Raw genomic sequence first — 16,995 nt, 5'->3', positions numbered from 1 at the left:
TCGATCCCTTGATATGTATTCCCCCTGGGTTCTGGGAGTTTTTCAGAGACTTGGAAAAGGGGTGAGAAGAAATGGGAAAATAAAAGACACAGCAACAATGGTCACATGTATTTGATTCCTAAATTATAATTGTGTAAAATAGTTAATTTGTTCCAGACTAATGGAAACATGCAATTCAAATTTGAATAATGTGAACATGTCACAGGATTCATTATTTGCATTAATTATCATCATTTTAACTTTTGAAACATGAACATCTACTTGGGAAGGAGCTATCATGCCTTTGGTCACCAAACTCTTCTTCACATTAACTATCACTCACCTGATTTTTCAGGCATTATAATGAACCCTCACAACACAAGAATCCTCTGCCTTTAGGCAAATTTAAAAAGATATGACACATTAAGGCCATATCTTAGCATATATATAGCCTCTGTTGTATACTATTAAGGGACAGGGATAATTTCCTATTGGCATTGTCTTTTATACTTATGATAAAAGAAAATTGTATTTATAATAAATAGAAAATATTTATTGTACAGCATTATCAAGGTCATTTGACAAAAGGCAATATCAATCAAGCCAAAAGAAAATACTTTTACAAGAAGCTTAACAACTAGTACAAACACATATACTAAAGTGAGTAATTCCTGCCCTTTGGGTATGCTGTATGTATGTGTACATTTCCAATTTTAAGCAATTATGTTCTAAGAGCTAATAATATAGTATAACTTGAGAAAACTCATACTTGTAATATTAATACTATTAAGTAGTCATGATAAAGTTAGTGCTTAAAGTGTTCATATTTCTTAAGTCAGAGATCCACTACAAATTGTCATCTTATATTATTGGAATACCAGGAAGCTTTTTTCCTCATGTAGTCCAACTTTGTAAAGACAAATTGGAAAGCATAAGTCCTGTAATACTAAAGACATATGCTGATGGCATTAGAACAAAAATATGTTTGTCTAATAATAGATACTGTATCATCACTTTCTGGTTTGCCAGTTTATGGAAATCAACTCAGAAGCCATCATGATTTTCCCTTTTTTCATCTGTGCTTCAATGAGCTGAAAAATCTGAGATTTATTTCACCAAAATTTTTAAAAAATGATTTTAGTTAAGGAAAGTCAATTCAAACTTTACATAATAAACTAGATGAAACTAGACTTGATTAATGTCAAAATCCATAAAGAAATTCAGCATAAATATTAAATAGTGAATTAGATCCTAGATGCTGTCCAAGTATGTTAATACTTGGAACTTTTTTTAGGGTCCTGGACTGGAATTTGACTGGAAGAGAGTTTGTTAAAAATGAAACTGAGAATAACCAATAAACCAAGAGTGAGAAGCATACATTCCAAGAACAAGGGAAGAAATCAGACTGCCTATGATTATGTGTTTGGTCCTACTTGAGAGAAAATTGAACTTTTTTTTTTTTTTTTTGCTGAGGCAATTGGGGTTAAGTGACTTGCCCAAGGTCACACAGCTACAAGGTATCAAGTGTCTGAGATCACATTTGAACTCAGGTCCTCCAGACTTCAGGATCAGTGTTCTATCCACTGCGCCACCTAGCTGCCTTGAAAATTGAACTTTCTAAAGCATCTTATTTCAGAAAATCTGCATTGCTGAAGGAAAATATCAATGAAGCTTAATTAGTTACAATTCTTCTCCCAAAATAAAGAACATAAATGTGAAGAAAAATGCTTAAAAGAAAGACTAGAAAGAAGGCCCAAAGCAAAATAAAAATACTGATAAGTGATTAGGAAATCTTAAATAATCTTAGCCATTTGTGTCCACTTTAAGCACTAAAATTGTAGAAATTTTAAATATCGAAGCAACAAGAAATATTCTAAATACTGTATTTTTCAATCTTAAGTTTTAATAATGGTGTGTGCAAGCAGTATAAAATGCACCTTTTTGTTGTTACCCATACTTTTTTTGCGAACATTTAAAATGACAAATTCTTGAAGCACTTTATTAATAATTACTTCCACATCATAAAACATCTGCAAACAAAGTTCAGTTTAGCAGGGTAACAACTGTCTTAGCTGCATATGAAAAATGTTTGATAGCACAGCATACAAACCTTCAAAGAGCTACTTACTGTATATACTTGTAACAATGCTATATAGAAAACATGGTTTGAACATAAAAATATCAATACTATATCTGTAGGACAATCTTTCAGTGGCAGTTAAGTTGACATTACATTTCACACATAGAGGCACAGGCGTACACAGACACAGACATTTTTTTCCACTTCTTTTTGCAACAACTTTGGCAACAACAGTAAATAGTTTTTCAGCTAAAGTAGTCATCTTTGCTGGTACAGAACTATCTTCAAAGATGAAGCTACTGCCCTAGTAACACAGAACAATGAAGCCACATAGTAAATATACTAGTATTACAGAAGGTCAATTGGTAAATATTATTTGCTACAGTAAATGTAGGGTAACAGTTTAGCCACAGGATTTGTTCTCTTCAACAAAAGGACAACTCAAAGCCCTTGGCACGATGCAATGCAATTCGGCATACAACAATGGCTCCCACTCTATTTGGTCTCCGGTTCTGACCTCTTTTCAAAATCAGCAAAAACAAAAACAAAAAACAACAAAACAAAATAATGTGAAAAGCTGAATGTGTATGAAAGAAACACTTTATGGTGACTTTTTGTTTGTTTTGCCCTTCTGACTGTTTTGTCAAACAGATAAATCACCAACAGCAATTCAGGGGCACAAAACATATTTGGCGGCACAATAAGGTTGAGGAGGAGCTCTGGTGGAAAAGATTAGGAATTTGGCCCTTGATTCTAGTTCAGATTCCCAGTCCCCTCTAAGATCCCTTATAGTTTGTGCACAGTGGGTACCCCACGTGGGAGAGAAGAGGGTACAGAGGAAGGGAGAAGTAGTGGTACCATCTGTTTCCAGGGTAGCTTCCCACCAGTTTTCTCTTCAGCCAATAAGCGTCATGGTTTTCCCAAATTCCTTTGCCCCGCTCCCCCTAAGGAGGTGTGCTAATGATACAACTGATGTCTATACTTTTTTTTTTTTTTTTACAGCAGTATGTAAGCTTGTGCATGATCCTGTGCAAGAGAAATTTTAAAAATAATAATAACATTCTTTTGTCCTTCCTTTCGTAAAGCATTTGGGCTTGTGCTTTGTCAGAATCCCCTTCCTGCAGCTAGAGCACACTTTTGAATAATTCAAGACTCAAAGCTCTCTAGGGAATAGATTACTGAACAGCAGAGACAACCCGACCATCCCCCTCCCCAGACATTTCCCTCCCCCCTCCCTTTTCTTACCTCCCTCCCTCCCCGTACTTGGGACAGCATCAGATTTGTCCTCCCTCCCCCAGATTGCTTCTCCCAGGCTCTTCAGCTCTTCTTGCTCCTGTGACTGACACCTCCTCCCAGCTCCCTCCCCTCACAGGGTGGATGAGCTTTGCTTATAGTCCCTCAGGATGACCGAGGCGTAGGTGACATTTGGAGGGGTGCAAAGCACAGACTCTGACACTGGAGAGCTGGGTACCGAGCTGCCCGAGGCCACCGAGTCTCGGAAGGGCGATGGAGGCGTCAGGGCAGGGGAGGCGTCCGGGGTCAGTTTGCCCGTGGCTCGGAGCCCGCCTTCCTCCTGCTCTTCCTCATCCTCCTCATCCTCCAGTTCGTCTTCTTCCGTGTCACCCCTTTGCTCGTATATATATTCCTGGAGGAGCTGGAATCGCTCGCTGTCCCCCTCGTCCGCCGAGGGCGAAATGGGCTCGTCGCTGAAGGTGCTCAGCTGAAGGGGCAATGCTTGCTGCTGAGGCAGCGGCAGAGGCGGAGGCTGAGGGGCCGGGACCTGGTAGAGAGGCCTTCCCCCGTTGCCCGGGCCCCCAGTGGCAGCCAGTACCGCGGTGAAGTTGTTGAATTCCGGGATGTTGGCCACGCCTTGCAGCTGATCGAGAAGCAAAAGCTCCTGGGACTGGGGCTGGGGTTCTGGCAAAGGGGGCGGCTGCTGCAAGGGGGCCGGCAGGCCTAGCGGAGCGGCCGGTTCGGCCCGGAACAAGGGGGGCTCACCCCCCGCCACGTGGGCTGGGAGGGGAGGAGTGGCAGGGGTCACCCGTCGGTGCACCAGCCTTGAAGGGCTGCAGGTTGGGCTAAAGCGCACGGGTGGTTCGCTCTCCTCTTCTTCCACCACGTTGTACAGGGTCTTGGTGCTGATATCTGAAAAAGTCAGGCTCTTGCCCGAGCCTTGGTAACTTTTAGTGAGGGGCTTGATCACCGCTGTCTGGTTGCAGGCTGTCTCGTTGTTTTTCACGTGCACAGACAGACGGTGCCACATGTGCTGTCCTTTGGGCACCTCTCTTCCACCTGGTTCAGACCACGACACAGACTTGCCATTAGAACTATGAATAAAATAAAGAGGGGTTATTTGCACAGACTTCATGCATACAGCGCTCATAGTCCTATAAAACAGACAATCCCAGGACATAATCCCTGGATGCCCAACTCATTATTGGGTTCATCCCTCCTCCCACTCCCATCCGCACCCACTTCTTTCCTCATCATGTAACATGATTGACCTGTCCTGCTTTCATCTACCCTCCACACTCTCACGTTAAGGCAGCAGACAAGACGGAGAAAGGATGATAAGAATAGATGTTACTGTAAACTTTTTAAAAAGAGGTTAAAGGAAAAACTCCCACAAAACTCAGACAATGATATAATTGACAATAACTACAGTTTCTTTGAAAGACTGCAAAAAAATATGGAAAGACATTTTTTAAAATAACCCAAACCTTAGCTGTGGCCTTTAACACATGGACTCCAGAAGAAAAACATTTGTAATAACTCTTCTCTTCTCATCCCCAAGGCAACTTATGGCCCACATATTAAAATCTATAGCCTATCATAAAATTAGAAAACTGTAGTCACTGATTTTTAAATGTCTAAATGGTTCACATTTCACAAGGCAGTTTGGCAGGACAGAAGGGGAAAAAGACATTTGACAGGGAAAAAAAATAACAATTTTGTTCCCTTTGGAATGCCAGTGGTATTAAATCCCACAGTTTGAATTATTCCTTGATATAGGAACACCATCATTGAAGTCAAGTGAATGTATTCAACCCGGTTGAGGCATTTGGAGTTTTGTTACATATGTTTGGGCAGGGGATAGTATTGATAAGTTGTAACCACAGAATTTGAGACCTTTATGGTGTAATCTTTTGGTCTCTCTCTTTCCTGAAAGAACCTTAGAGGCACTCAGCAGTAATGCCACATTAGTCCCTGTTTTCATGGAAAGCTTTTGAGCAACTTCTTTCCCTGTGAGAATGGGAAAAAAAGTTATTTGTTCTCTATCTGATAAGTCTAGACTGTGGTCCCACTGGGAAAACTCTGGGTCTTTGGGTTTTTTTTTTAAGTGTCTAATAGATAGTGGCATCTAATACAATTTTATCTATTATTAATATCAATGGTGTTAATTCAATTGTTTTTGTCCTACCTTAAAAAGCTAAAAAAGCTCTCACAGGTAAAGGTAGCATAATCCAACTTTGACTGGCAAATATATGTGACTTTACTATAATAAATCATCTTCAGAATAGGAAATGGAATAATTTCCTTTGACCATTTTGCCATCTCTGAAAGATATCAATATGTTATTTTGTATCTGTATGCTTGCAAAATCTTAAATCTATGTCCCAATCCATTTCACCCTTCATTTAATTTGGAGTTTGACCCAGAAGTTAGCTAATGTTGCTAACAGATTCTCATCCATATGAAGTAAAAAGTCTTTGAATGCTTTTTTTTTTCTTTTTTTCAGGAGTTTGCCTCCCCCACATTCCATTGTATCAAGGAACACATGTGTAAAGTTATAAGGAATTTGTATGGAAAGTATTTTTCCTTAGATGGAGGTGTGAGACTATGTCTCATGGCATGAGATCTTGTGTTTAGAGAAAAATTAGGAAAGTTTTAATTGTTCTAAAAGATGGCTATCTAAACATTTTGAAATAAATCATAAGAAGAAATACTTCTGGAAAGATATCCAAATGTCACATTTATGATGAAGGTAATGCTTTGATATTTTAGATCTGAAATTTCTTAACAGAGAAATAAGCCAAACATGTATAGATTAGAGCAGAAGCTCTCATATGTTCAAAAAAAAACAAAAAATCAGTGACTACAAGCATTTACTAAACAATAGTTAATAGAAAGAATTTTGTTCTTATTGTTTGAATAATAAGTATACAATACTTTTTCACCTCAAGCAGGACTCCCTTCCTCCCCTAGACTCTGCTCCCTGAAAATATGACTTATGTGAAACCCAAATGCCATTTGCAATTTATATTACTTTCCCATGTATAATTATATGCACATGAATATATATGTGCACATATGTACATAATATATATGTATAATATGCTATATAATAAGTCTTTTCTCCTATTTCACAGAGATCTGATTGAATCAATATTTAAAAAGGTATATAATTTATTTGTTCCTCTGTGTTATATTATAATTACAGAGTGTTCTGTAGTAGAGCAAATTACTTTTTCAGGATGATGTAGAAAACATAATTTCTGAACCTGTCAGAGACCTATCATTTTATCAGTGTGAGAACTCCTGCCTAGACAGATTACAAACTATGTATAGTTTTAGAGAACTATCTGATATTCTAAGAGATTGAGATACTGACTAAGTCATACAATTAATTGGTTTCAGAGGTTGGAATTAAATCCTGTCCTTCTTGACTATAAATGCAACAATGTATTATAATACTGAATGTCTTTGTCAAAATTAATAATAATCCTTGGATTACATAAAATTCTTTCTTCTAAGACCATCAAAGTGTTTGAAAGTGAAAAATTAATAAATTTTTAAAATCTCCCTACTAGGTAATCATAATGTTGCTGGCTCTCTTTTATAGTTGCAAGAACTAAGAAACAGGAAAGTGATATCACCCATCCAATGAGAAAGCAAGAAAAGGAAATAAAACCTAAAAGGGTCTATTAATCTGATTGGACAAACCATGCTCACCTTTTACTTCAGTATCTCTCATTTCTCCATTCCCTACTGTTCTTCTTAAAGTAGGCTTTCTTTCTTCCTGACACCCAGAGAGATTAGAAAACCTTCTATTTGACCTCATTCTTGTTTCCATCTATCCTCCACTACCCATATTCCTCTGCTATCCAACGAAAATAATTTTTCATCATTTTAAATTGAAATGGAAAATATTTCCACATGTCTACATCATTTCTTGCCCCCTCTTCTCCATGTTAAAACAAAACGAAATATTAAACACAAATGACATGCTGTATTTTCGTTAAAAGAGTGAAATATAGGAGAGATGAGGAAGATCCCAGAAGGCACAGATCATTTAAATGATTCAGTTTGAATCCTTCTCACCGTGATGTCTAGCCAAATATCTCATGAGGTCTTATATATACTGGTAAATGTTTTTTATTCTCTTCCCAGTAACAGTAAGGTAACCCCACTCACTCCACCCACTCTGTAAAATGAATTGTTTTCCTCACTGACAAGGGGTTCTATGTGGGTCTCTTTATATCACATATTACTTTAGTCTCCATCTGCTTAGAGTATTATTAATTATCTGGCAGGCAGAGAAAATCACAAGTTAGTTCTGCTTTTATCCAATACAATTTCTATCTCAATGATAAGAAATTATCACAGTGGTTCTCCATGCCAGGCCCTCTTTACCCCTCTGGATTTATTGTAAATGCACTGTATAATTAGAAGAAGACTTAACATCCTGGGGGTATTTCTGGAGCCATAGTAAATTAGACTAAACTCATTTTAGGGACAAAAGAAATTTCATTCCATCCACTTGGGGCAAAAAGAAAAGGGGTGGGGAATCATTCCATATAAATTACAATATGCAGTATAGCTTTAGATCTCCTAGTTATAGTAGGGAAGAATAGTATGTATGGGGTACACAGGGAGGAGGGATTAAATGAACTCAGAACAATTCCACAGAAGTTTATTGTTCCTATGAAATACAAAGCCTACTATTTTATTCTAATAGTTTGACTTGGCTTTTCTTGAACTCCTGACTTCATCTCTTTTGCTCTGTCAATTAGATTGGCTTAGTAGTCTAAATGGCAGCAATCTAGTTTAGAAAATTGCTTTAACTTTTCACAGAGAAAATGCCTGTCTTTCTAATCTCATCATACTCGAGCCCTTGGAATCATGCCTATCTGATATAGTAGAATGGTTATGTATAAACAGAATCATTGAACCATAGTCTTTCTCTTGAACTCTAAACCTACATCACTAACTTGTTGGATATTTTGAATTGTCCTTTAGACTGACTGACTGACCGGCTTTCAGTCACTAAACTCAACATGTCCAAATAAAACTTATTATTTTTTCCTCAAAGCCCATCTTTTAATGAACCTCCCAATCACCATTAAAGACACTATTATTCTTCCAGTCACCCACATTTTCAAATATGATATCATGCTTGATTCCTCCTTCTTCCTTTCCCAAGTCTAGAAATCAGTGTCTAAAATTTGTCATTTGTATCTCTACAACATTTCTCCAATACATCTTTTTCTTCCACTCACAAGATTACTACAATAATTTGAACTTTTATTACCTTTCCCCTGGACTATTGCCCTGGTCTCCTAAGTTTCCCTACCTCTAGATTTTCTTAATTCTAATCTGTTTTCCATAAGTGCCAAAACAATTTTCCTCAAAATCTCATCATATCACCCTTCTACTCAAAAAAAAAAAAATTCTACTGGCTCCCTCTTACTTTTAGAATCAACTATAAAGTCTTACTTGATAGTAAGCTCTTCATAACTTGGCAATCTTTATATATAAAATATATTACTACTTCTATATTCCAATCATATTGACCTTCTTTCTGTTGTTAAACAATCCATCTCCCACACAAGAAGTTCTATCTTCCCACCTCTATCCTCTAAGGCTGGAATATTCTTCTTCCTCACCTCTATGCCTTCTGCTGTCCCTAATTTTTTTTCAATACTCACCTCAAGTATCATATTTTTCTTGAAGTCTTTGCTGATTTCCCTAGTATCTATTACCTTCTTATTCAAGTTAACCTTGCATATGCTTTGTTTTTGTTTTATACATACCTGTGCATTTATTGTTCATATTGTCTCATCTGGTAGAATATCAGATCCAGGAAACAAGGTAACAAATTAATTTTGTCTTTGTAACTCTAGTACTTAGCACAGTACTGGGTATATAGTAAGTCCTTAAGATGCTTACTGATGAATTGATCTTGGATATGGATTTTAGTGTCTTTATGTTACCCAATGAAAATAACTGAGAATGATAATTTCTAACTTATCTGTCTGATACTTATCTGTCAAGTCTGAGAGGACCAGAAATAGGGGATGATTTGAGATGCTAGTGTGAGGACCTGCTAAGATCCTGAGCCTGAATTTTAATGCAACAGATCTCTTGACTTAATATTTTTTTAAACTGGATATTCTCATTCCCCCAATCCACCCCCAAACAGAAAATCCAATATTCACAGCACTTCAGAGAATGGATGGGAGTGGGTGGTGTAAACAGATCAGCCTATCTCTGGCACTTAGAGTGATCCTGTCTGTTTTATTTGTTTCAGTAAGTGCTAGTTACATCTGCAGAGTACATTGCTCTCTGCTCAAGAGAGGTCTAAAATGGGAATAACAGTGGGTGGGTGTTTTAGAGCAGGAGGGAAGGATCCTACCCAAGCTGTATGAGGGAAAGATATAGCACCTGTCTCAGCTATGCGTCACTCAAGTCATTGCTATCAGGTATAAATGGACTCTCCACAACCAGAAGAATGGTTACCTACAGATAGCACACAGACAAAGCAAGACCTTCCTATAAGGGCTCCTTCCTTCTACCTTAAGGCTGCTTTGCAAGTTTTTGCGAGTTTTCTCTGAAAGTGAAAAAAAATAAAATCACAAATTGGGGAGAAAGGCTTACCAAGTTAAGAAAAATAATAAACATAGTCATGGGCTGGAAGTAAATTCTGAGCTTGCTGTTTGGACTTCTGACTCATTATTCCTAAGAGACTTGAGGACTCTGGTTCTGGGAACTATTTGATTGTTTTTCAAGGGTAGCAATGCTGAGCTGTTTAAGATACAGGCAACAGGAATTGGCAGAAACTATTGGAGCTAGAATCTTATTTCCCTAGTCATAACCACATTGACCTTCCATATATTGAAGTCCCATCAACTCAATTCATTTTTTATGAAATTTTTAGCTATGTGTGTATGTCTGGGGAATCATAGTAACAATAGGAAAAATCTCAAGCCTTTTCTGAACTAACTTTAGAATGTAGAATCTGGATATTGAGCTACTGAACACTGGTATTATTTGGATGAAACCAGGTTTTGAAAGGTGCTGATCCCATGCTTTCACCCCTTGTTTAAAATACATGAAAGGTAGCACAATTTGTACACATCCCCATTATTCTAACTTAATGATGCCTGCAATCTATTCCACTCCAAAACACATTATGTAAACGAAGTATAAATACTTCATCTTCATTTAGATTATTTAGGTAATATATCAAAAGGCCAAAGGACATAAGCAATAAGACATTAAAGGAGGACAGTAACAGTGGAATTCTTGATATTTCACATGCTATCTGTACCTGATTGGTTTCACTATAGAATACAAACTCATTCTGAATGGATCAAATATGAAAGATCAATCTACAAAAATGATTCTTTCATCAAGGAACCTGAGTTAGATGGTAGTCCCTACTCTTTGTTAATGAAAGGAAGGGTCCATAAATCTTCTTCAGGTATAGTAGCCATTGTTAAAATGTGGTGCCAATTAGAAAGGGAATAAAACTTTCTAATGTCATTTCATGGGAAACTCTTTGGGGAATATACTTCCTCTATTGTAGCAAGCAAGCAAAATGGCAAGCATTTTATAAGGGCTTACTATGTGTGCATCCCTTAATATGTTTTATCAGATCTTGGAAAAACAGTCATTCCAATCCAAACTTTATTTTCCTAAAAAGAGGACCTAGTTTATGGCTCCAATCATGTCACAGTTGCAAAACACAGGCTTTAGAATATTGGTATTTTTTTCTTTTAAAACCTTTTTTTTTAAATCTCATAAAGAAGCACTTGACTATATTGTTATTTGTTCTATGAGCATAATATCAAGTCATTATGAATTGTTCATTGTATTCTATTTGTAATTTTTACAAATAACCCTAGAAAAATTGAGCAGTTAAGCCATTCTTCTGCTTTTATTCTGGTTAAGTCTGGAACATAGCATTTAAGGCCAGTGGTTTTATTTCTGGTAATTAATTCATTCACTCTCTTGTTTTGGGTTACATATTATAGCATAAGATCACAGAGATAACATATGTTTCCCTCTTGTAGAATAAGTCAGGACTAAAAAAGATATTGATCAACAAATAATGTATTTGTTATTGTTTAGTCATTTTCAATCATGTCTAATTCTTTGTGATCTCATTTAAGATTTTCTTTTCTTTTCTTTCCTTCCTCCCTCCCTCTTTCTCCCTCCTTCTTTTCCTTCCTTCCTTCCTTCTTTGTTTCTTCCTTCTGTCCCTCCATCTCTTCTTTCTTCCCTCCCTCTGTTCCTCCTTCTTTCTTCCCTCCCTCTCTCTTTCCCTCCCTCTTTTTCTTTCTTTCTGTTGGAGTTAAAGTATTTATTTGGGGTCACATAGCTAGTAAGTGTCTGAAGCTAGAATTAAACTTAGATCCTCTTGAATTCAGGGTTGGTGCTCTATCCACTACACCATCTAGTTGACTTCATTTAAGGTTTTCTTAGTAAAGGTAATGGAATGGTTTGCCATTTCCTTCTCCAGATCTTTTTACAGTTGAAGAAACTGAGGCAAACAAGGTTAAGTGACTTGCCTAGAGTCACACAACTAATAATGTTTGAGGCCAGATTTGAACTCAGGAAGATGAGTCTTCCTAACTTCAGACCTGGCAGTCTATTCTCTTTGCTACCTAGCTACCCAATAATGCATTTACTAGTCTTTTCCTATGGTACTAAAATATTAGGTTAGTAAGATTTTTAGTTTAACCTGGAATATAAATATTTCACAACAAATCTACTATTTGCTAATATGCTCTTGAAATCTAGCAATCTGAAATGATCTTGAACGATAACCATATGTCTTTGCTACTCCATTAATCCATTATTATTTCTATTAAGGATTCTTTATTATGGAAAACTTTTTCCTTTTCATTTAGGTTTCAAGACTTTAAAAATCATTAAAGAGCCTGCAATTTTGTCCTACATTCTTGCAAGTATACATGTAGGACATAGAATGGGAAAAAGGGGATTGTAAGTCTTTGTAGTTTGATTTTAGGAATTCTTATTTTATGTGTGTGTGTCATGGACTCTTTTGGTTGTTTGGCGAAATCTATGGACTAGCTCTTGGAATACCAGTTTTAAATGCCTAAAAGAAAATACATAGAATTACAGAGGAAAGCATTATATTATAATGCAGCTATTGAATTGAACCCAACATTGTTTCTTTATGAGCTTCTTCAGAGAATCTCAGGAGGGCAGAACACAGATTTCCCAACATGCCCCACTGAACAAAGAGTGGGAGAAGTACTGTGGCCCCACTCACCAGCATCCATAGCAAAGTTCAATAACAAACAACATTTGAACAACATGGGGTTCTCCATGCTTGCAAGACTGTTTAAATCACAGCAAACTAGTCAGTGGGCTGTCTCCTGCTGCAGGAATGTGTATCTTTGACTCTCCCAAGGGTTTGAAGGGCTGTAAAGAAACAGCTGAAAATGATCACAGACACTGTGTACAATGAATTGAACATTTTCCATTTTCTTATGTTGACTTAAAGGGACACTGTCAAGACTGGGAGGTCAAATATCAGACCAAACATGCAACTTTTTAATTTTTTTATCAGAGAAGGAAAATCTGATAAAAATGCTTTAAACATTGCAAATGATATAGTTTCCATTTTTTAAAAAGGAAATATGGTTTCCACTTTTTGTGGGACCCACAAAATGTGTATTTTATCATTCCACTGAATGAGAAGAGGCACAAACAGCAGTTCATGCTGCTATTGATGGCCATGGGCTAAAGCTATGGAGTCAATCCATAAGCTTAAGTTATGGCTATCCTTGAACTGCAGCCAGCATATTTTCAAACCCTTGACACAACAGCCAAAAAGACAAAAAAGAAGTGAAAGGAGAAGTGAAGAAAAAGAAAGATTAAAAGAAAAGAAAAGAAAGAACTGTTTGCTAAATAAGAAACTGACAAAATTGATATCAGTGAAAAATTAGCCTTTGACCTTGTGATCAGGGTTTTACAAATGAAGCTCCAGAAGAAGGAAAAAAGGTTGCATCAAAAGGGAAAAAAGAAAGAAAAAGAAAGCAAATAACTTGACAGTATCCCTTTAAGAATTTATGGACGATCAAGAATTGATTGATGTACAGAAACGAATTCTTCCTCCTTGATGGCATGCACCACATCTGTTTCAAGGTTAGAAATGGAACAACCCAGGAGAGAGAAAGCAAGGGATCAACCACTATGTGTCATGCACCTTTTCTTACACATTCACTGCAGTGTGGGACTTTTCAAAGCTGCACATGTGCCGACGGACACTGGCTGGTGGGCGAGAATTCTGGCTGCCTCTTCCTGAGGATTGAAAAGAAAAAGACACCTGGTGAGTGGTTATACACATGTACAGACATGGCGACCATACCACTCAGGTGCCTGGCCCTGACCTAGGTTGACTCCTGTAACTTCTTTCTCCTTTTTTTTTTTCCTGTTTTATTCTGATTATTAAAATTGTTCCAAAATAGCCATCTCCAGCCTCAATGTGGGATTGAGGTGGGAAAGGGAATACTGTCCAAGTTTGCTTTTTCATGGCAAAATTTATTTTCAAAAGTGCAGTCTCTGTACTTTTTGCTCCATTGTGAGAGTTGGTATTACTTAGGAGGCAACTACTACTCTTAGTCTATAGCTGCTTCTGAATCATCATGGTGGTATACAGAGTAAACAAAGAAATGGCCACATATCTTTTCTTAGTGCCAACAAATAACCTAAAGGCTTTTATTTTAACTTCTCTTTTTAGTTAATTTGATTTCCATCATCCATCATCCAAATGATAATCCATAAAAAAGAAAGCCTCACACAACTAAACTATTCAAGGCAACCAGTTTCACATATTGCAGTCATAAGTTTCAATTATTCTTACAAATAAGACAAAAAATCCCTTTTCAGAAGTCTCTCTTCTCCCTATCCCAAGGCATCATAGTTACTCACAATGAATATGACCAACATGGTTGCCAGACTTCTATTTATTCCATAAATATGAACAAAAATTAATTACTTGTAATCCTTTTGTTTTTATATAAATATATGCACACATAAAAATCTGAATTCCTCATTTAGGAATAAGTTGTTGAGATACCTTGAGATGAACTCCATGTTACTGCATCAGGAATCCATTTCTTTAAATGAATTTTCAAATGACCATTCTTGCTTGCTCTAAAATTTGCCACAGAGATATCCCTTACCATTCAACAGGTCTATTGCAAAGCCATAAGAACACAAATATAATTGAGATCTCTATCCACAATTAGAATATATGAACATGAATGTTATTCTATATTTCATCAAAAAGTACAGGGATATTTATTGAATTTGACTTTTTTTCAAGTTTAAAAACCCCTATTTTTCAGTATTACAAAAGTGAAAAAAAATCAGGATTTAATTTTGAATATTAAAAAAAAATTAATTACCTTAGGCACCAAGAAGTCAAGAAAAAGTGTGTTATTTTAAGAGACTCATGATGATTAGCTATGCAATATAAGACAACTCATGAAACCAAGCCAATCTTTACGAGTACAGTTTCCAACTCCAACTGACTATTGATTTTGTTTTAGATAACTGATAAAATAAATTAGTAGTGGGAAAGGCCATTCAATTCAATAACAATTAATTAAACATCTATTGTGTGGTAGGTATATTGTGATTGTCACTGGGAAAGATAACAAATGCAAAATTTTAATTAGAAGTGATCACGCATCACAAATTTTCATTAAGAAAACACGCAGTTCAAAAGTTTACTAATATTAGAACAAGGCAAAACATAGTAAGTACCAGGTGAATAGTATAGACTTAGTTTTATTCAACCCAATGAATGTGTTATCAACTTTTATAAATAATTATCAAGTACTAATTATTTGCAGGGCTCTGTTCCAGGCTCCAATGGATAGACCAAGAATAATAAAAGTAACAACAATTACAATATAATAATGAGAGCTAGCATGACATAATCGATAATTGTAGTATAGAGAGACCTGGGCTCAGGTCCTGATCTAGCTAAAAATGACTGTATGATGAGAGGCAAGTGCTTGAACCTTTTAGAGCAGCAGGCAACTCTCTAAGACTGATAATTTCAGACAAATTGCTGATTGGCCTCAGAGGTAGGAATTTGCAAATCAGCAATTCCGTACACCAAAGAAAATGCAATTGCTGCCTCTCCCTACTTTCTACCATCTAATACAATAATAATTATTATTATCTTATACTTGTATAAATGCAATTATAATAATGGTAATAGCTAATTTTAGCTCACTCATTTTTGCATTTAACTCCAACATTTCATTGGAATCTCACAAAAACTCTTTGAGGAAGGTAATATAAACATTATTATCTTCATTCTATATAAAAGAAAACTAAGGCTTAAAGAGATAGTTATTTGCCCATATTCATGCAGATTATAGGCACTGAAGGCAAGATTTAAATAAACTACAGTCTCTCCAGATTCTAAATCTAACATATTTCATAGTTTACAGGTTATGTCTTATAAGACCTATTCCCTGCCCTCAAGAAGCCCATAGTCTAATCAGGTACTATGTATGATATTCACACAAAGAACTTTAATAAAAAACACCATTTTCCTAAGTGGGATATACCTAAAAGGACACTGTTTTACTGTATCTTTGGTTCAAGTGAAATGGTAATGATGTGCAGGCTAGTAAGTGGCACAGAGATTGGGTGATAGTCCTGGAGTTGGGAATATTCGTTTAAATCCAGCTATGTAACATTGGGCATGACACTTAACCTTTGCCTCAGTTTGCTCAATTGTAAAATGGAGAGAATAACCTGCTTTACAGGGTTGTTATGAAGATCAAATAAGATAATATTTGAAACTACTTATCATAATGCCAGGCACATAATAGGTGCTTAATCCTTCCTTCCTTCCTAAGTAAAAGTCCAGCAAATATTAAAGTTATGGTTAATTAATATCACCTAAGGAATCTGAGGAGGTTATTATTATTTATTTATTTATTCATTTTTTTCCCTGAGACAATTGGGGTTAAGTGACTTGCCCAAGGTCATATAGCCAGGACATATTAAGTGTCTGATGTCACATTTGAACTCAGGTCCTGCTGACTTCAGGGCTGGTGCTCTATTCACTGAATCAACTAGCTGCCCCCAGGGTTATTTTATAGTATATGGAATCTGCATTACATTGTCAGGAGTTATAGCACCACATATCCAAACAATCTCATACTCAAAGAGAAGGCTCAGGAGAAAAGATAATTTATAGAATTGTACAAAAAGGAAACACAACCTTAAATTTGAAATCAGTGATTATGGTGGCCAGGAGCTGTAGGAGATGACAAACTTAATTTTAAAAAGTTAAATCTTCAACTTTATTCTATAGAATGTATGGTTTCTCCTAAAATGCTTCCTGTTTGCATTATAGGCAGGTATAATATACAGATTAAGATGAATTTGACTATAGGAAATCACAATGAATGCATATTAGCTGTGATTGTATTAAAAAAGGTTAAAGCTGGGATGAATCTTCATGTTAGTTTTTAAATTACACTCATAAATGGTGTGCTTATTCCTTAAGAATCCAAAGAACCATCCATATAAATTAGGGATTCAGTTTTGTGGATGTGTCATGGCTGGTGAAACTTATGAACTCCATCTGAGAATAATGCTTTTTAAAAATATAAAATATATAGGAATCACATAAAATACATAGGCTTTAT

At 36.3% G+C, this 16,995-nt stretch overlaps 1 protein-coding gene across 3 annotated transcripts in view; it reads right to left on the bottom strand.

The window, feature by feature from the left end:
• Positions 1-3,318: 3,318 nt before the first annotated feature.
• GRM1 (glutamate metabotropic receptor 1) overlaps positions 3,319-16,995 on the bottom strand; it is a 443,057-nt gene continuing 429,380 nt past the window's right edge. Inside the window, exons 9-10 of one of the 3 annotated variants that reach the window (XM_051997909.1) lie at positions 13,521-13,615; positions 4,288-4,386 (exon numbers count right to left, since the gene is read on the bottom strand). In XM_051997909.1, coding sequence (XP_051853869.1) covers positions 13,555-13,615 — 61 coding nt within the window. In that variant the 3' untranslated portion in view covers positions 4,288-4,386; positions 13,521-13,554. Of the gene's footprint in view, positions 4,387-13,520; positions 13,616-16,995 lie in introns of all 3 variants that reach the window. The other 2 variants (XM_051997910.1, XM_051997908.1) reach the window with 2 other exon arrangements.

Source organism: Antechinus flavipes, chromosome 4 (assembly GCF_016432865.1).
Source record: "Antechinus flavipes isolate AdamAnt ecotype Samford, QLD, Australia chromosome 4, AdamAnt_v2, whole genome shotgun sequence".
In the NCBI taxonomy this organism is placed as follows: Eukaryota; Metazoa; Chordata; class Mammalia; order Dasyuromorphia; family Dasyuridae; genus Antechinus; species Antechinus flavipes.
Note: the sequence above shows the minus strand (reverse complement) of the source record. Positions and strands in the feature narration are given on the sequence as shown.